This window comes from Vombatus ursinus, unplaced genomic scaffold, assembly GCF_900497805.2.
Source record: "Vombatus ursinus unplaced genomic scaffold, bare-nosed wombat genome assembly UNPS02014786.1, whole genome shotgun sequence".
Lineage (NCBI taxonomy): Eukaryota > Metazoa > Chordata > Mammalia > Diprotodontia > Vombatidae > Vombatus > Vombatus ursinus.
In genome coordinates this window covers 27,915,467-27,935,550 of record NW_020954564.1, presented here as the reverse complement: position 1 = coordinate 27,935,550, position 20,084 = coordinate 27,915,467, and the positions used below count along the sequence as shown (strand labels likewise).

General features: G+C 36.5%; 1 protein-coding gene across 1 annotated transcript in view; it reads left to right on the top strand.

Moving 5' to 3' along the window:
• VPS35 (VPS35, retromer complex component) overlaps positions 1-20,084 on the top strand; it is a 39,161-nt gene that overhangs the window by 8,327 nt on the left and 10,750 nt on the right. Inside the window, exons 3-11 of the mRNA XM_027867920.1 lie at positions 6,933-7,029; positions 7,673-7,796; positions 9,784-9,966; positions 10,972-11,185; positions 11,621-11,704; positions 12,412-12,521; positions 14,257-14,353; positions 14,457-14,605; positions 19,812-20,019. Coding sequence (XP_027723721.1) covers positions 6,933-7,029; positions 7,673-7,796; positions 9,784-9,966; positions 10,972-11,185; positions 11,621-11,704; positions 12,412-12,521; positions 14,257-14,353; positions 14,457-14,605; positions 19,812-20,019 — 1,266 coding nt within the window. The remainder of the gene's footprint in view (positions 1-6,932; positions 7,030-7,672; positions 7,797-9,783; positions 9,967-10,971; positions 11,186-11,620; positions 11,705-12,411; positions 12,522-14,256; positions 14,354-14,456; positions 14,606-19,811; positions 20,020-20,084) is intronic.

Sequence of the window (20,084 nt, the reverse complement as noted above, 5' to 3'; positions counted from 1 at the left end):
CTATGTAATGTTGCTAATTTTAGAAAAGATTTCTTTCCTTCACTCTCTTCATTATTTATCTTCTCTTTCTGTCTAGTCTAGACTTTTATCCTTTGGTTTTAAGTAATAATTAATCCTTCTTTATTTTCTGTATTCTTCATGGATTTAAAACTTTTGAGGTATTTATTTTGCATTCTTCTTGCTAACAGTTTCTGTTATTGCCTTATAGAACTTGCCCCTTGGCCCTGCCTCCCACTTTTTTTTATTGTGCCTCACTTTTAGACCTTTACTTTTCCCTTGGTCATTTTCCCCTGCATTTCCCTCAAAATCTTTTTCCTGGGTCCATGCCTTCCTACTCTTTTGGGTATCGATTTGCCAGAAGCTGTGATTCCCCTTCCCCTAAGGTAGGATGAGTGATCTTTCTAAGCACAAAATCCTTGCAGATAATACCCATTGTAAGGTTTCCATCTCCCTTTATAGAAAATCTCTTCACCCAAGGGAGCATTCATCATTGGTACCCTTTCCCATCATTGCCACATCCCACTTTTTTAATCCCTCCCTTTTTTTTCTCACCTTTCTCCTGTAGACTCTCTTCCTGAAAGACAACAGGAGTTACTTTCCCTTTGTTGGTAGCCTTTAACTTGATTAGGATACGTCACATTTCCCCTTATCTTCTTTCTTCCCTCCTCCTTTTTATCAACCCTCCCATTTTGTAATTTAGTCCCACCAAAAAAAGCCAACCCTTCTCCTTCGCCCTAAAATAAACAACAACATTGATTCATTTGGGGGTGTTGTGAGGCTTAGTCTGTTATATTTCAAGCCTGTTTCTCTACCATCACTTCTATTTGACTTAAGCTTTTACCCTGTCTCCTTGTATATGTTTAGGAAGAAATCTTTTAATGGTTTATCTGTTGTTATTTTGTTGTTGCCATCCTTTGTCGCTATATTCATTTACTTTTCATATATTTCTGTCTTTTGGGATGTTTGAGAAACAAATAATTTTTCTTTAGGTCTGATTTTCTTTCTGAGAATGCTTTGAATTCCCTTTTATTATTAAATGTTCATCTTTTTTCATTTATGGTTAATTTATGATTTGCAGGGTAGGTCACAATGGGCTGCATCTTGAGCTCCATTGTTTTATTCCATTCTCTCCTTTATTTTCTGGTGAGTGCAGATTACATGATTGGAAATTCCTTTCCGTTAATATGCAGATCTTTTCCTGGTTAATTGCAAAATTTGTTGTTTTTCTTCTTGTTTCTTAGTGGAATTGTTAAATTTTACCACTAAGTGTCTTGGAATTTGCAGCCTTGAGCTTTTTTCTGGAGAACTGTGTATTCCTTTGATTGGCCCTTAGGTTTTTGTTTTTTTTTCTCCATATATTTCTTCCATTATGGTGTTTAGATTTTTTGACTTGTGTTCTTCTGTTGTCTGTATACATTCTCAATATGTTTTGCTTGCATAGAGAGAATGTTATCTTTTAATGTTACTGCTTTTTGCCTCTTTTTTTCCAGATTGTCTTTAATTTTGTGTATTTACATTCCCAATCAGTTGTCCTTGCCTTTGTTTCTTTGATGAGACTTGCCACCATGAATTCTAGTTCTATTCTGACAATTGTTTCTGCTGTGCAGGCCAAAAATTCTGCTCTCACATTTCTTATCTCTTTTTAAAACTGCTTAGTAACAGTGTGTTGTGGTTCCATGCTCTCCCCAAAACTCAGTCCTTTGTTTCATTAGGTGTTAAATAGTTTTCCTTTGTTTTATAGTATTTATTTATAGATGCCGCTCATTTACTAGATTTGGAAACTTTTTCCTTTTGCTGTTTATCTTTTCCCTGTGCTATTTACTGCTTATGTTCAAGGTCTTTGAGTTTTTTTCCTCCTGAGATCTGGGGTAACTTGTCTTTTTTCTCCTTATTTTCCCCTGTTGCTCACTTTCTGACTTCTCCCTTATGATGGTGGTTTATCTGGGGGTTGATTTTCCAAGCATATGAGCCTCTTCCTCTGCTAGGTAATTTATGTTTCACCACTTCTTTGCTTCAGGTGACTGGGTGGGGAGGACAGAACGGGTCCCAGCTGGATTCTAGGCTCTTTCAAGCTCAGTGGAATGCCACACAATCCTCATACACAATGTCCTGCCACATGTTCTGTTCCCTCTGTTCCTTTTCTCTCCTCCAGAGCTCATTTTAGCAGCCATGGTGCTGGCTGCTGTGGCCTCCGCAGATTTTTTCATTTTGGAGTTTGGATCTCCTTGGCACAGTCAAGGCATCAGATTGCTTGTGCATCCTTGTTTTTTGGAGCATGGTGAGTGGTGGGAGAGGGGTGCTGAGTAATTTCAAGTTAGGTGTTAGTTAATGAAGTTTTTACCTTCTTTGAATTCTTGGTATTTTAGACCATGGAAAGAGCTGAAATTGCTTTTTCTTTGGTGTTTCTTTTGGTGTTTTAAAATAATTTCTGTTTTGGAAAGGTTTGAGAGGTTGTGATGATCAGAGAAAATGTCTAGTCCTCCATCTTGTTGGTCATATGACCCCATAATGCTGCTAATTTATTCATTCTGTGTTTATATTGAACTAAGGAGGCTTACAATTTTCATATTAGATTACTATTATACTAAAACTGCTCCCTCCAAAGTTACTAATGATCTTTTAATTACCAAATCTAATGGCTTTTCTTAATCCTTATCTTTCTTGGCCTCTCTGCCATCTTTGATAGTGTTGATCACTCTCTTCTTCTTGATTCTCTCTTCTCCCTAGGTTTTGTGACACTACTCTTCTGGTCCTCCTTATACTTGCCTGACTGCTCCTTTTCAGTCTTCTTTGCTGGATCTTCATCCAGGTCATGTCTACTTATCCTAGGTGTCTTTGGGCTCTGTCTTGTGTCATTTTCTCTTCTTTCACTATACTGTTTTGCTTGGTGATCTCATCAACTCCAATGATTCAATTATTTTTAGGCTGATGATTCTTACATCTACTTATTTAGCCCAAACCTCTCCTGAATTACATCTCCGCCTGCCTATTAGACATCTTGAATCGAATGTCCCACATCTTAAAATCAACATGTCTAAACTGAACTCATTGTCTTTCCTCTCAAGCTCTCCCTTCTTTCTAACCTTCCTATCCAGGCTTGCAACTTAGGTGTCGTCCTTAGTTCCTTACTTTTCTCATCTTCCATATTCAGTCTGTTGCCGAGTCTTATTGTGCAGGTCCTTATCACCTTACACCTGGACTAATAGCAATAACTTTCTGCTTAGTCTTCCTGCCTCATCTCTCCCCCCTTTAGTCCATCCTTCACTTAGTTGTCAGATTGATCTTCCTAAGTCATAGGTCTAACCATGACACCCTTCTTGCCCTCAGTACACTTCAGTGGGTTTCTGTTACCTCTGAGATAAAATGTAGTATCCTCTGGTTTTTAAAGTCTTTCATAACCTGGTCCCTTCCTTCCATTCTTACTTTACCTCGGTCCCCTCCACGTACTCTGTGATCCACTGACCCTGGCTTCCTTGCTGTTCCTTTCTTCTCCATCTCCTAGCTCTGTAATTTCACTGTCTCTCTCCCATGCTTGGAATTATCTCCCTCCTCATTTCTACCTCGTAGATTCCTTTAAGGCTCAGCTAAAATCCCACCTTATATCAGGAGCCTCTCCTGATCCCCTTTAATGCTAATACTTTCCTTTATAGATTATCTCCCATTTATCCTGCATATATCTTGTTTGTACATGTTGTTTATGATGTTGTTTCTCTCATTAGACTGTGAACTAGCTCTTTGAGAGCAGGAGTTTTTTTGGGGGGGGGCTTTCTTTGAGCACTTAGGAGTGCCTGGCACATAGTAGGTGCTTAATAAAATGCTCATTGACTTGACCATGGTGTAAATAGCTTTGCATTGAAAAAACTTAATTCTGTATTTAAAAATTGGGGGGTGGGATGGCTCAAAGAACATAGACCTTGGTTTCCCCTCCCCTACTAGAATTTGCCAAAATTGGCAAGGTTGTGCTTTTTAATTGACTGGACTGTAAGACTTGAAAAATTCCATTCAATAAACATTGATTGTGTACCTATATCTAAAGCCATATATTTAGCTACTCGATATACAAAGACATATATGATAAAGACTGCCTCTAGGAAGCTTAGAGTCTAGTGGGGGTGAGATGGGAAGGGGAATGGATGAGAAGATATGTATGTGTGTATGTAGGTATACACACATAAACCATACACATACACACATATACAGATAATTTAGAAATAAGGGAGGGCGTGATAACTACAAATGAGAGACCTAGGCTGTATGCACGAGAAATGTGATGTGAGGAGAGGTGACTGACAGTATGTGCAAAAGCATAGAGATGAGAGAAGGCAAGACAAAAACCTGAGTTAGAGCAGAGTCCAGTTTGACTGGCACAGAGAACATGTGAAGGTGGAGTAGTAGAGATTAATCTATTAGATAGGTTGGAATTGTTCCAGTATACGTTAGGAATTTATACTTTATTTAGTAGAAAGTAGGAAATCAATGAAGACATTTGAACATAAGAGTGACATGATGTGAGTGGTGTGTTGTTGTTATTGTTTGTCCTTTGTTCTTGAAGAGGACCAATGACTTCACAAGGGTGATGTCTTGACTTGTACATGAATTAGATTTTAGATACCAGTATAAATGGATGGCTAAGACCGAGATAAGATGGAGGCAGAAAGACCAATTTGGAGGCTAATAAAATTAGTCATGGGCAAGAAAAGATGATGGCCCAAAGTAGAATGGGTAGTTACAGAGGGAGTGGAGAGGAAGAGCCAGATATAAGAAATATGATAGAGGTAGAAACAACAGGACTTGATGACAACAGATGAGATAATTGATGAGTGAGAGAAAGGGAAGAATCAAAGATAACTCTGAGATTATGATCCTGAGTCAGTGGTAGAATGGTAACTTCATCAAGAGAAGTAGCAAAGGTAAAAGGAGGTACAGGGTTTTGTTTTTGTTTTTGTTTTTTGAGGGAAAGATGAATTTAGTTTTGGACAGGGTGAGTCTTAAGATGCCAGTGGGACATTTAGGCAGGGATCCTCATCAGTCAGGCAGTTGGAAATTTAGAACTGGTGCATTGATAATATGTTGGGGGTGGAAATAAAGACTTGGATAATTGAAGACATGGGAATGAAGATAAAGGGTATCTAGATAGCACAGTGGGTGATAGCACAGGACTTGGACTCAGGAAGACTTGAATTAAAGTTCTGCCTCAAGCCATTTATTAACTATGTAATCCTGGGTAAGTCATTTACTCTCTCTCAGCCTCAGTTTCCTCAACTGTAAATTGGGGATAATAACAGGGCTTACTTCACAGTGTTGTTATAAGGATTAAATGAGATAACAAGAAGAGTGCTTTGCAAATGTTATGTAAATACTTGCTATTAATGATCAAGTTAATCAAGGCCTTGGAAAGAAAGAATAGAGAAGGACAAAGGAAAAACAAGAATTCAGTATTGGAAAACGCCCTCTTTTAAAAGTCTGGGGGAGGATGAGCCAGCAAAGCAGGCAGAATATGTAGTCAGAGAAAGGAAAAGAACCATGAGAGTGTTTTAGAAGGGAGGAGAGAAGAGGACCTAAAGAAGGAGGAGTGTGATCATCAGTAACAAGTGGTGCAGAGAGGTCGAATGAGGAAGACCCTTTACCTTAATGGCAAGGAGGTCATTAGTGACTTTGGAAACAGCTGTTTTCATTTGAATTGTGAGACACAAGCTAAATTGCTAGGGGTTAGAGAGTGAGTAGTGAGGCAGTAGGGGCAACAGGTGAATACAATAGAAAAACAAACATAATGGTTCACTTTTATATTCACTTTTTTATTTTAAAGTTTTATTGATGTTTTTGTTTTCTTTTGTAAATCTTTTCCCAGTGTATCCTCCTCGCATTTTCCCTTGTAATAAAGAAAAATAACAGAATCCAACCAAACAATACTATGACTGGATTTGTCTGTATATGCCATATTTAATCATAATCTTCTTCTTAATCTTAATATCCTCACTCTTTTCCTTCTTTTGCTCCTCTCCTCAGAGAGGGAGAAGTGTTTTTCATTTGTCTTCTGGAATCAGTTTTGGTTTTTGTGTTAAATTTGAGTTTAGCTGCCTTTTTGTGTTATTTTTATTTACAGTAATGAAGTCATTTGAAATCTGCTGTATTTGCTATGTATTAGTTCACACAAGTATTACTCTGTTTCTCTGAATTTCTCATATTTTTTGTTTTTTAGGACATTATTCCATTACATTTATGCACCACAGTTCGGCTATTCCCACAATCATTTGGTACTCACCTTGTTTCTAATTTTCTGTATCCATCTAAAAAGTAGTTCAGACCATTTCGAAGGAAACTTTCTTACCCCTTAGAAAGAGGAAATAACATTATACTTTGCAGATGGTAGTTGTGCAATACATGCTTGATTGAATTTTCTTAATTTGTGATAGGATCATTCTTATGTATTTGATTCAGAATTATCCATTTGCCAACTCTCTTAGTTACAGGCAAAAGATATGAATTAATTGAGATTTTCCTGACCCAGAGATGCTAACGCTTCATTAATTCACATTTCTCTCCACATATCTGTATTTACTTCATTTATATATATATGTACATACTACTTTTACCTTCCTTTGTATCTCAAGGGCTTAGCACATAGTAAAGGACTTAAAAAAAAATTTCTGAGGGGGCAGCTAGATGGTGCAGTGGATAGAGCACTGGCCCTGGATTCAGGAAGACCTGAGTTCAAATCTGGCCTTATCCATTTGATACTTACTAGCTGTGTGACCCTGGGCAAGTCATTGCCTCGCCAAAAAAAATTTTTTTGAGTGATTAATTTCAAATACTATTTATTTACTTCAAAAATAACATTGCTTAAAAACTTGCAAATCTTTGTAACAAAATAATACCCATTAAGAAATTAAACACTCTCATCATTTCTTTTCTTGTGTTTCCCTTTTATTCAGGATAAAAACAAGCTTATGGATGCTCTGAAACATGCCTCTAACATGCTTGGTGAACTTCGAACATCTATGTTATCACCAAAGAGCTACTATGAACTTTGTATCTTTTGAAAACTTGTTGAATAAATCAGTAGGACTATTCCCTTTTAAGATGACCACATTTTGTTAACCATTACATTTCAGTTATGTTTCCAGTGTCTTTGTCCATGAAGATATGCTAAATGGAGGCAAGAAAAGCTTGGTCTTATGGTAATTGTTTTTATACTTATAATCCTCTCAAGAGCAGGTTAATGTTAATCTTATATATCAGACCTTTTATAAAGGGGGCTGAGCAGTGTTAAACTGTTGGGTAACAACCTAATACATAGTTTCTTCCCTCTCTTCCCTCTCACTCTCAAATTCTGAGCTTTTGATCTATGTTTAAATGAAACTTATTTTTCAACTCAATAGTCTTGCTTGATTGTATCTGTCAGTAATATTCTGTAGCTAACTATCATTTTTCTACTGCTTTGCTTCATTTTAGCTGGCAGGCCAAACACCTTTGGTGAACAGCTAGCTTGCTTTTAAGTAAGGAAGACCTAATAAAATTAAGAGTATCTTTATTTTGATATGCTCTTTGGCTACTGATATAGAACACTGTACTGGAAATTTCATCCTCCAAAGTTGAATGATAACAAGATTACTACAGAGTAGTGCTTAGATTGGGCTAAGTTTCTTTGTAGTCCTTAATCATAAGTTGAAAGATATGGCTATTTCTGATGAATTGCACTATTTGGAGGTCTACTTGACAGATGAATTTGCCAAAGGAAGGAAAGTGGCAGATCTCTATGAACTTGTACAGTACGCTGGAAATATTATCCCAAGACTGTAAGTAAAAAAAAAAAGAAGTTTAAATATTATAAATGACATTTTCACCCACTCGAAACATTTCACTGTAACATTCTTTTTTAAAGTACCACATTGCCAATCTTAAAATTATTGATTTCTTTCTTATTTTTTCTAGTATCTGAATAGAATCCTTGACCATATTTACTAGGTTAAGTTAGCTTTTTTTCTTATTCCAAGTTTTCAGAGTCATTAAGCTTGCATTTAATTTTATTTTATTTGAAGATTATGAGTAATTTAAACAGTAATGTTTGTTAGGAGGTTTGATGTCAAGATATTGCTTGTTCCTTTATTTAAAAATATGACTTGCATTTTCTGCGTTTATCATTTTCTGAAGGTCAAATGTTCTTCACCATTCTAGCTAGAGATTTTCTTTGTGGTTTCCATTTTTTTTTTTACATAGGTGCTTTTTAGGTCATAGTTTAAGTTTGGTCTTTTTAAACTAAGATATTTATACAGCTTGTTTCTAAGGGCTAAAAAAAGCTCTAATGTTAAATAAGACATTAAGTATACTTCATTTTCATGTTATTTCAGGATAGTTAATTTTATTAATGGTAATCTGTTTGTTCAAAAAATAAGTATTTTGGTGGTGCAGTATACTTTTGTTGGTACAGTTTAGTATTAGTTCCTTCATTATAGTACAAAATGTTGGATTTTGAGTCACCAGTACTGTCAGCACTTTGTGACCTTGGGCAAATCACTTTGTCTTTCTGGGTCCCAGTTTCCTTATCTGCAAAATGAGGAAATTGAACTAGATGACCTCTAAGGTCCCAGTTCTAAGTCTTTGATCCTGTGACTCTCCAAAACCTACCCCACTTCCAGACTTCAATCTTTCTGATGTGTGTGTGCCATCATATTTCTAGTCATCTGTGTTCAAAACCTCAGAGTCTTCCTTGACTCCTCCCTTCATTACCCTCCCCCCAATCTTGTTGATTCTATATTAACATCTCTTACATTTTCCCCCTCCTCTCCATGTTGCTACCACTCTGGTGCATGCCCTTATCACCTGTCACATGGACTATTGCAGAAGCCTCTTAATTGGGCTTTCTGCTCCAATCTACATCTCGCTCCCAATAATCTGTTCTCCACACAGCTGCTAAATTAGTATTCCTGTAATACACATCTGACTGTGCCATCCCTGTGCTTAAGAATCTTCATTAGATCCCTCTTGTTTTTAGGGTGAAGTATAAAGTTAGTCCAGCATTTAAAGCCGTCTAGAATCAGGCCACCTACCTACCTTTACAGACTTTTTGTAATGTTCCCTTGTATGCCCTCTTCATTCTAGCTAAATCAACCCATTAGATGTTCCCTGAACTTAGCACTCCATTTTCTCTCTGATTTTTTTCATGGGCTGTCTCCCACACTTAGAATGTATTCCTGTCTCACCTGGCCTCTTATAATACATAGCTTTCTTCAAGTTTTCAGGTCACGTGTCACTTCTTAAGAAAGCCTTTCTTAATCCCCTGAGTAGTCAGTTCTCTCTTCCCACTTAAAGCATCATGTATTTACTTACCTTTGTACATACGATGTCCTTCCAGTAGATTGTAAACACCTTGAGAGCAAGGACTGTTATCTTTGCATCACCAGTGCCTTAAACATCACAGTAGACACTTAATAAGTATTTGTTGAATAGAATTGAATTTTAAAAAGCAAAAATACAAAGAACTCATTTAGATCATTGTAGCTTTTGTTTGGGTTACTGATCATTTTTTTTTCTTTCTGAAACCTTTAGAGATTGTGTTTTCTTTTAATTCAGATAGTATTTTCATTGCAGTAAAGGCTGTGCTTGCAGCTACCATAAAATTAGACATTTGAGACAAGAGGCTTTATTAACTGACTTAATTGCATTTCTTCTCTCTAGAGCTATGTCTTAGAATTTTTTTTCTGCTGGTATATTTACTTATCTCAGTGGAAAGATTTCTGTTTGAATATTTTCATTTTTAACCAAATTTACTCTCATTTCTTTTAGCTATCTACTTATTACAGTGGGAGTTGTTTATGTCAAGTCATTTCCTCAGTCCAGAAAAGATATTTTGAAAGATTTGGTAGAGATGTGCCGTGGTGTACAGCATCCCTTAAGAGGTCTCTTTCTTCGAAATTACCTCCTTCAGTGTACCAGAAACATTTTGCCTGATGAAGGAGAGCCAACAGAGTAAGAGACAGCAATTGTTTTTGAATCGTGTACATAGCTATTTTATTCCTGTAACATTCTTTACCACCTGTTATTTTGTATGATTGTTAAATAATTGGCATGATTCCCTCAGAAAGAAAATAGCTTTAGTAATTAGTGTCATTATGCATAGGTGAGAGCCATCATTATCAGGAGTGCTTTATTTTTTGGGGTAGAAGTTCTTTAAACCCAACCCAGTTGGATTTGGGACACAGCCCTTGAAACTATGGCCAAGTTTCTCTGCTTGGGAATTAGAACTGTGATTTCAACCCAGTTGGGTGAATTATATATGGATATCCATTACATGAAAGGAGTAGACAATTGAGAACGGATTATATCAGTGAAAGAGTTTCCTCTCATCTCCATTCCATTGTAGCTAGAGAGAATTTCACTAAGAATAAAAGCTATGAAACGTGGGTTACTACTTTATTTGTGGAAGTTCAGTTGATTTTTTTTTTTGAGTGAAAAGTAAGGTCTGACCATTTTAGTCTGTATTGGACATTCAGTTCTGTAGCATTTTAATCATTTCATCAGCAAATGAACCTACACGGCAGACCTCTACCTAATACATACAAAGTACTGTAATAGGCAGTATGGGGCTTACCCAGTATAGGAAGCTGTCTCTTTCTTCAAACAGCTTAAAGTCTCGCTCTGGGCAAACAGACAGATTTGTATAAAAATGTATGTGATCTGTGATGGACATCCGTTTTCTTAAAACTTTCTAGCTTAAAGTGATATCATATTCGTGGGGGGGGGGAGGGGACAAAAAAATCACCTTTTGAATGCCTACATTGTTAGTATATTACCTCTACAGTTTCTTCCCCCTTGAAATACAGCAGAGGCAAATTATTTTGAAACCAGTTTTCATAATCACTGGCCAGAGTTTGCATATAAATAGAAGAAGAAAAAATGAGCAAGGGGAGAGGTTGGGTCCATTTTTAGATAACAATTTAAATATAAATATTCCAAATGTTGCTTTTATTTCAGTGAAGAAACAACTGGAGACATCAGTGATTCTATGGATTTTGTACTACTAAACTTTGCAGAAATGAATAAGCTTTGGGTGCGGATGCAGCATCAAGGACATAGCCGGGATAGAGAGAAACGAGAACGGGAAAGACAAGAACTGAGAATTCTAGTGGGAACAAATTTGGTCCGCCTCAGTCAGTTGGAAGGTGTAAATGTGGAGCGATACAAACAGGTTATTTCTTGTTGTTTACTAACTCCCTAGTTGTTTCGTATGAAATATGTAAAGTTTCATCTTTCTGTGGAATTGTTATTTAATATCATAAAATTGATTTTTAAATGGTTTCTAATTACTACATAGAAATTGCATTTTCACGCAGATTCTAAGTGGTTTTTAGTTTGTATTAATACTAACTGCTCCCATTTATATAGTATTTTAAGATTTGCAGGGCACCTTCTTCACAGCAATTCTGTGGGTAGCTGTGTAATTTTTATATCATATAAGTCTTAAAAAAACTTAGTCTAAATATGAAGCATTGGTAAAATAAATTTTTGTTGACTTAGCAAGTATTTATGGTTTATGTAATATTTAGGGAATGAGTTGGGGCTTCAAAATCCTAAAGCCGTTTAAAAAGTAAGTAGTCTTCATTTCCCTTATTTCGTATGCTAGATTGTTTTGACTGGTATCTTGGAACAAGTTGTGAATTGCAGGGATGCCTTGGCTCAAGAGTATCTTATGGAGTGTATCATTCAGGTAATGTTACTCTTCTGTCTTGTTTTCTTAACTAAATTTTAAAAATTCCATTTTAGAAAAGTTCTATTTTATCTTTTTTCATTTTTATTGGTATTAAAGGAGTCTTGGTAAAATATGAAATGTGCTTCCTTGTATAAGTAGCCTCTTTCTCCCAAAAACTCAGCATTTGAATTAATATTGTACTTTTTTTGGTAACTGGTATAGGAGGGATTAATGATTAGTGTCCAACTCTAGATTTTGCTAGTTTCTAGTTTAGATGTTGGTGAATTTTGGTTAGCGTGATCTCTTTCTGTTTCTTAAGATCCTAGGTTTAGAGCTGGAAAGAGATTTTTTTAGGTCACATAGTTCAGTATTTCATTTTATAGATGAGAAAAGTAAGGTTCAGAGATATTAAAAGACTTAGCTAGAGTCACACAGGTAGTAAGTTGCAGAATAGAGATTTGAATCCAGGTCTTCTGACTCCAAATCTTTATGTCATGCTGCCTCTGTACCTGTGTTTAGTGGATATTCCAAAGATAACTTTTAATTATGAACCTTTTAGATGGATTATTAGAATCTAGTTGTGTAAAATATAAATTATGTTTTTGCAAGATGAATTACTGCTTTTGAATTAATATAGATATGTAAAGTAAATGGACTCTAAGAAAATTGTACAGAGAATCCATTGTAATTTATAGAACTTGATAATAATTGGTGTTACTTTTTAGGTCTTCCCTGATGAATTTCATCTACAGACCTTGAACCCTTTTCTTCGAGCCTGTGCTGAGTTACACCAAAATGTAAATGTGAAAAACATAATCATTGCTTTAATTGATAGGTGAGTAGGACAAAACATTTGGCCGAATGTTTGCTAAATTTTGGGGACTCTTTGCCTTTGGAACAAAGAATTGATTTAAACCTGGTTTATTTATTCATGTTGTCCCCTTTACTACACAGATTATTCCCATTTTTCTTTGGTTAAACAACAAATAATTTAACAAGTACTTGAGTGCCTACTATGTGCTTAATTTATGCATGAGCAGATTGTAGCTCTTTTTTTTTTTTTAATTAAAAAAATTTTTTTATTTTTAGGCAGTTGGGGTTAAGTGACTTGCCCAAGGTCACACAGCTAGTAAGTGTCAAGTGTTTGGTCTGAGGCTAGATTTGAACTCAGGTCCTCCTGACTCCAAAGCCAGAGCTCTATCCGATGCACCACCTAGCTGTCCCAGTTGCAGCTCTTTATTGCAGGAAATGCAGTGCTGTTTGTTGTGACCTTGTGACTAATATCTAAAGACCAAATGGATTTATAAATTTCCAACAGAAAGCATCATTAGGTCTTTAGATGTTAGTCATGAGGTCACAACAAATAGCACTGCCGTTGACTGTAAGAGGGATGGTGTATAGACAACTAGCCTTGGAGTCAGGTAGCACATCTCTGGCATATATTAGCAAATGACCTTGGCCAAGTCACTTTTTCTCCCCTATTCTAGATAGCTTTCAGATCAGAAGTTGCAGAGAAGGTGCCAACTTGCATTGTTAGGGGTTGTTTCATTTTCCATGTTTTCCTGCATGAATGAAATCACAGTTGTACTACTTGTCCTTGACTATCAAACTAATTCTGTTATTACTCATAAAAGAAAATATCACCACATCTGAACACTGTATTGCTGGTCATAGTATTTTAAAGACATTAGAGGCAAATACTTAACTCTCTCTGGGATAATTCGATGTGGATAATATGGATGGTAAGTGTTGTCTTTAAGTCAGAATGCTGGATTAAATGACCTCTGATAGTCCCTTTGATGGTGTGTTATTGATCAGTTCATCTGGAATAGTTACTGCTTTATCTTTGGTAGCTTTCTATGGTTTTGTAACCTTTTTATTATGTAACTATTTAAAGTACATATATCATTGTCACCTCTGCAATTCCATGTTTTAAAAATGAGTGTATTTGTTATAAATTATAGATGTTAGAAGTACATTACTTTTATAGCTTGATTTCATCTGTAACTTCACTTAGAGTCAGGAAGACCTGGCTTCAAATTCTACCTCTAGTATTTTATTAGCAACTTGATACTAGACACATCACTTAAACTCAGGTAAGTCCTTAGGACTTACCTACTAAATCTTCGTTAGTGGAGGGAGGTTCCTTATACTAATGAAATCAGATCTTACAGATATTTGTATATTCTTGTTACCATGTTCACATTTCTAAAGGTAATAAAAAACACATGAGAGATTTGGAGACTTTAAGGCTTTGCTTAGACTGTTTTTTTTACTTAGTATGGTAGGAAGGCCCTGTTAAAGAGATAGGCTGACTAAATGAAATATATCAGAAAACTCTTCAGTTTATAAGTGCTGAGTCTTCATAAATGTTAGATTGAGATAATAGCATATTTCATAATAGCAACAAAAAAGAGTTGATAGATGAAAGATGTCATTGATTTGAAAGGTGCAAGAAGAACATTGATCAAACATATTAGAAAATTGATGCAGTGCACACATTTCCTATGAACTTTTAAATAAGTGCTATAAATCCACAAGGATCACTAAAGATTCTTTTCTTTTTTTAGATTAGCTTTATTTGCTCACCGTGAAGATGGACCTGGAATCCCAGCAGATATTAAACTTTTTGACATATTTTCACAGCAAGTGGCTACAGTAATACAGGTATAGGCAACATTTCTTCTGAGTTTTCAGAACTTCTGCTGAATAGTTTTTTCCCCAATAAAACTATTTATGTTAAAAAGTTATGTTTTTCCAAAATTTATAGTCCAGGCAAGACATGCCTTCAGAAGATGTGGTGTCTTTACAAGTGTCTCTCATTAACCTTGCCATGAAGTGCTACCCAGATCGTGTGGATTATGTTGATAAAGTGTTAGAAACAACGGTGGAAATATTTAATAAGCTAAATCTAGAACAGTAAGTAGAAATGTAAATTTTTACTAGACCCTTTACAAAGTACTGCCTTTTCTTAGAATAGCTTCCTCTGTTCCATTGCTTTTCGAAGACTTGGGATATATTCCAAACATTTCTGAGACTGACATACTTGGTGATGGGAAAAGGGGAACAAAAGCTGACAGTGTAAATCACAGAGTGAATTCTCTCATAAATTTTTGAAAATACGTGTATATGTTTGTTGTATTTAAAGTAGAGGGTCATTATATTTGCTGTTAATGTTTTTCAGCTTGAACTTTAGTATTGACAAATTCTTTATTTCATGTAGACAGTTCTCTTATGAATGCCCAACACCGTAACTGACTGGTTGCCACCAACCTATTCTAGGCTAATGGCAACATCTTGTGGTGAATTATCTGACCCAGTGGATTTTTCTTCTCTTTTCCCCTGTCCTTCAGTTGCATACAGACTGTGTTTCCTTCTTTTCTCTTTTGAGTTAACCAGTAAGAATTCAGTTAATTTTATGAAAAGCAATCTTTCATACATACCTATGTCAACGCGTAAGTTATATCCTCTTTGAACCTTCTGTGAAAGGACATGGACAAGGATTACAAACAAAAAGTTGTAAGTGGATTGCAGTCTCTGTGTAATGTTGAAGGAATCTCCCACAACTGTGAGATCACAGATCCTCTGACGTGAGAAAGGAGCTAAAACAGAAAATAGTTAAAAAAAAAAAAAAAAAGGCTGAAAAGACATGACATAGTGTGTTGGAGATTTCTTATAGGTTTTAGTTTAACCTTTGAGCCCTCCATCTGTGTTACTTATTCTTGTTTCATGATGAGCGCAGTGCTTCTAATCGTACATTTCCTTGATATTTTTCACCTGATTTCTTTGTACAAGTTTTTATTGTCCATAAGCTACAATCTTTGTACTTATAATCTCTTCCCTCCTAAATCTCTCCATTTACTTAATTTTTGCTTTGAGAGAGGATTGGATTCTGTGATTTGTAGTCAGATAGCATCACAAGAAGAATACTGGTGTTAAAAAGTTGAGTTTTTGTGTAAATGAGCAACTTGAGACCACTTAAAGTGGGCTAGTCACTTAACCCTGTTTGCCTCAGTTTCCAACTGAACAACAAAAGATGATTGGTGGGGAGATAGTAATCCTATCATAGTCTCCATATAACTTTTTTAAAATAACCAATAAACAGATCTTGTATTCTGTATGTCTTTAAGTTATTTGTGTTGTGGTTTCTGAGCTCATTGGGCATCTTTTTTATGATTGTGTTATATCAATCTTAGGTAGACAGTGGTGGTAGTTTTATTGAAGTTTTATCTTTTCCCAGTTTTCTGGCATCAGTAGCTCATTTGAATAGGTCAGTTTGAAACTGTTATAGCTACAGAGTATTCTTCTCATCTTTATCCAACAGCAACAAAAGATGTTGATTTTGGTCTTCATGCTAGCTACTTAATGTTCTGACTGCACATAGGGCTGATTCTGAAATGACTCCATGACCAGTCATTTCATTTTTTGTGATACTGCTTTGTGCTTGCTGTGCCTAGTCCCTTCTTTTCTTGGAGAAAGCATCCATGATGTATAAGCCTAAGACCTCTTTTATTTTTTCATTCTTAATCTTATTTTCTAGTATAATTTTCACTGTTCTTTATGCCCACCTTTGCATTAAAGTAAGTGAATATTGATATTTTGGAAAATCTTATTGAGTCCTTCATCCTCGGCAGCAGATGTTGGGACATAAAATTCTTCCTGCAAGTTTTTTATTATGTTCATTATCAAGGTGAAATGACTGAGAGTTCTGTGAAATGCTATTTCTTATAGCCTTTGAGCACATGGTGAAACGAATTCCTCCAGTTCCTTTATTTTCCTCTCTAAGGAGTATTGGGGGAGCCATCCTGTCATGTAGCTTCAACTTTCTTATTTCTTCTGGTTTCATTTATTCCAAGAACATCCATTTTGATATGGTTCCCATCTTCCAGTGGTATCAATAAGTTAACACTGATTAAGCCTTTGCTATGTGCTAGGCCCTGAGGATATAAAGACAGAATGGAGGCAGCTCCTGTTCTCAAGAAGCCCCATTCTAATGGGGCTATAATGCATATATCTATATATATTTATAAAAATATATATACAGAACATATGTATAATGTAATTTTGCAGGGCAGGGTGAGGGAGGCATTGGCATTTAGGAGAACCAGGAAAGAAGATTCAAGTTCAGTCTTGAGGGAATCCAAGGATTATGAGAGGGGAGATGAGGAAGGGGGTGGGGGGTGCGCCTCCAGGCACAGGGGACTGGCAGTGAGAAGGCATGGAGACCAGTGATGAGAGCGTGAGGAGCAACAGGAATGCCAGCAACTAGATTGTAGAGTGCATGGAGGGAAGTAATGTATAATCAAGCTCTAAAGGTGGATTGGGGGCCAGGTTGTGAAGATGTTTAAATGTTAAAAGAGTCAAGTTAATAAGCATTTATTAAGCACTTAATGAACTTAAGCACTAATGAGCCAGGCACTTTATTAAAGCTGGGAATACAAGTGTATACAAAAAGAAAGTCAGCCCCTGCCTTAAAGGAGCTTACATTCTAATGGGGGAAGGCAGCACCTAAAATGAGTATGAGAAGCAGGGGGCAGTGAGAGGGTAAAGGAGGGCCGTGATGGAGAGAGAAGTCTAGAGAGTCAGGAACAGAGCCCGGAGAGCAGTGGAGTAAGCATGACTGGCCTAGGCCTTTCCTTAAAATGAGGTTGCAGGAAGAAATGACCAAGCAGAAGAAGAAACTTCTTCTGTAGAGATGGAGGGATCTTCCAAGGCTGAAGCATGGTGGCAGAGGCATCTTCCAGGGTAAGAAGAAACTCTTAGTAATGAAAATCTTTTCCTGAGTCCATAACCAGCATTCTTCTCTGGTCCAAGGGTTATGCTCCTTGAAGCTGCGTCCCTTTGGTGTGTTTGTGTCCCACTTGGCCAGTCTCAGGTGACAGGGTCATTTGGTGTGGGAGGAGGAAACCTTCTCTTTGTTTACTCAATGCCCTGTACACCCCTTCCCCCCCAACCCCCATTTGATCTCTGATGAAGCACAAAGGCATTGTCTTTTGACCCTAGGTAATTATAATAGGAAACCATGGAGTTTGTGTTGGGTGGGGAGAGGAAATGACTTGGTCTTAAAGCACATCTGTGCTTTAAGAAATTCACTTGGGCAGTTTGGAGTGGGGAGACAAATAAGACAGGGAGACCAATTGCCTGCTGTCATGGTTCATGGAAGGAGTGATGAGGGCCTGAATTATCATGGTGATTATGAATGGGGAAGAGATATTGTGCAGGTAGAAACATCACATTTTGGCTGCTGGTTATATGGGGTGAGGCTGAAGAATTGAGATTGACACTGGTGATGTGAGTCTGGATGGCTGGAGGACAGTAGCAACCTAAATGGAAATGGGAAATTTAGGAATTTGAGTTTGAATGTAAAGACAACAGGTTCTGTTTGGCACATGTTGAATTTGAGAGGCCTGTGGGACATTCAGGTTGAAGTGTCTAATAGGCAGTTTTGGTGATGAAGATTTGGGTTTCAGAAGAGAGACCAGTACTGGATATATTGGTCTTTGAGTCATCTGCACAGAGGAACTCATGGGAACTGATGAGTTTACCATGAGAGAATGTAGAAAAAGAAAAAAGGGCCCAGGACAGAACCTTGGTGGGGAGTAGGATATGCCCATAATTAGGGAATGGGTTATGATTGATCCAGCAGAGGATACTGAGGAAGAGTTTTTTTTTGACAGGTGGAAGTAGAACTAAGAGAGCAGTGTAGTAAAACCCATAGAGAAATAGAGGTGCTCAATAGTGTCTGCTAAGATACTAATAATGCTGCAAAGAGGTCAAGAATGAGGATTAAAAAAAAGTTATTATATTTAGCAATTAAGAAATCATTAGTGTAGAAAAAGACATACATTGAATTTGTTTTACTTGACTATTCTATTTGTTGTAAAGTTTTTTTCTCCTCAGTTTTTTTAATTGGGTTGAGGCGGAGGAATAGAAGGGGTTTTGCAATAGTGATGTCAAGAAAAGAGTGCCATTGAAACATTTTTTAAAAATACACAAAGGAGAAAAGTTCAGAAGGAAGCACGGAAAAGTGAGACAGCTTTGAAAGTCATATGTGTAATTTATCACATAATTTTTTCTAACGCAAGCAATATGAAATGCAGATTCACGTTTTCATTTAGTCCTCATTTTGTGTTCTACTGTGTATATGAAAAGGATCTTATTTTGGGTGTTTAAATTCAGAATATTAAAGAATGAATTTTAAAAACTCAATAGAGAGGTTTCAGTTTATTGATTAGGTCAGCAGTCAGGTTGCATTGAATTTAAACACAACGGGAAGGAAGGAAGTAGAGGCAGCAGCCGTAGACTGCTTTTTCAAAAAGTTAGAGAAAGGGGGAAAACTGTAGGAAAATAGCTTTCCAACATAAGATGTCCTGTATGTATGTCATGCTTGTTTGAATAAAAATCTCACATTTAGAGGTACCAACAGTTAAATTAAATTGTTTTAGTCAATCTAAATATTAGTATATTTACTACTCTCTAGCATCTTGTCCATTACATTGCCACTCTCACTGTAGAAACAGAAAGCGGCCACCTAAGATCTGAGGGCTGTTTTATTTCATGGTTTTGCCATGGCCAAAAATTTTATTACTCAGTGGCCGAGACACCTCATGGTATTTAATCTCTAGCATGGCTGGTCTTCAGGTAGCAAATACAGTTTGCTGGGGCCTTCTTTGAAGCCTTTTCATCTTCATAGAATCTGTCAAAACTTGTCTTCCATTGGCATAGCCTTTGAGAATCCAGGGTCAACTCCATGTCACAATGGGACATTGAAGTTACAGTTTCGTAGCTATTTTACATTATGGATTCAGTAGGATTTTTTTGTGTACTAGTCTGGGAACCATTCTTTGGGAAAATGCTTTCCATATTCTCAGCAAACAAGTTAATTTTAATTAGCTTTTGGAACATCAGATTACATTCATTTATTTATTTTGTACTAGTTATAAGGGGCATCTCTGCTGCTTATGTTTAGATGAATATCTTCGTTTCTTTGGAAGAAAAGAGTTTAGTTGAACTGTTGGTATTCCTAGATTAAACTTTTCAGGTTGCATGGGGGTAGGTGGGAAGAGGAGCCCTCTTTTTGGTATGTAGAACAATAATTTATTAAATTAACTAATTTATATTGTAGTATTGCTACCAGCAGTGCAGTTTCAAAGGAGCTTACAAGGCTGCTGAAGATACCTGTTGACACCTATAACAACATTTTAACAGTTTTGAAGTTAAAGCATTTTCATCCCCTCTTTGAGTATTTTGACTACGAGTCCAGAAAGAGTATGAGTTGTTATGTGCTTAGTAATGTCCTGGATTATAACACCGAAATTGTCTCACAGGACCAGGTAAGAAACAGTGCCGAGGTGTGTGTGTGTGTGTGTGTGTGTGTGTGTGTGTGTGTGTGTGTGTG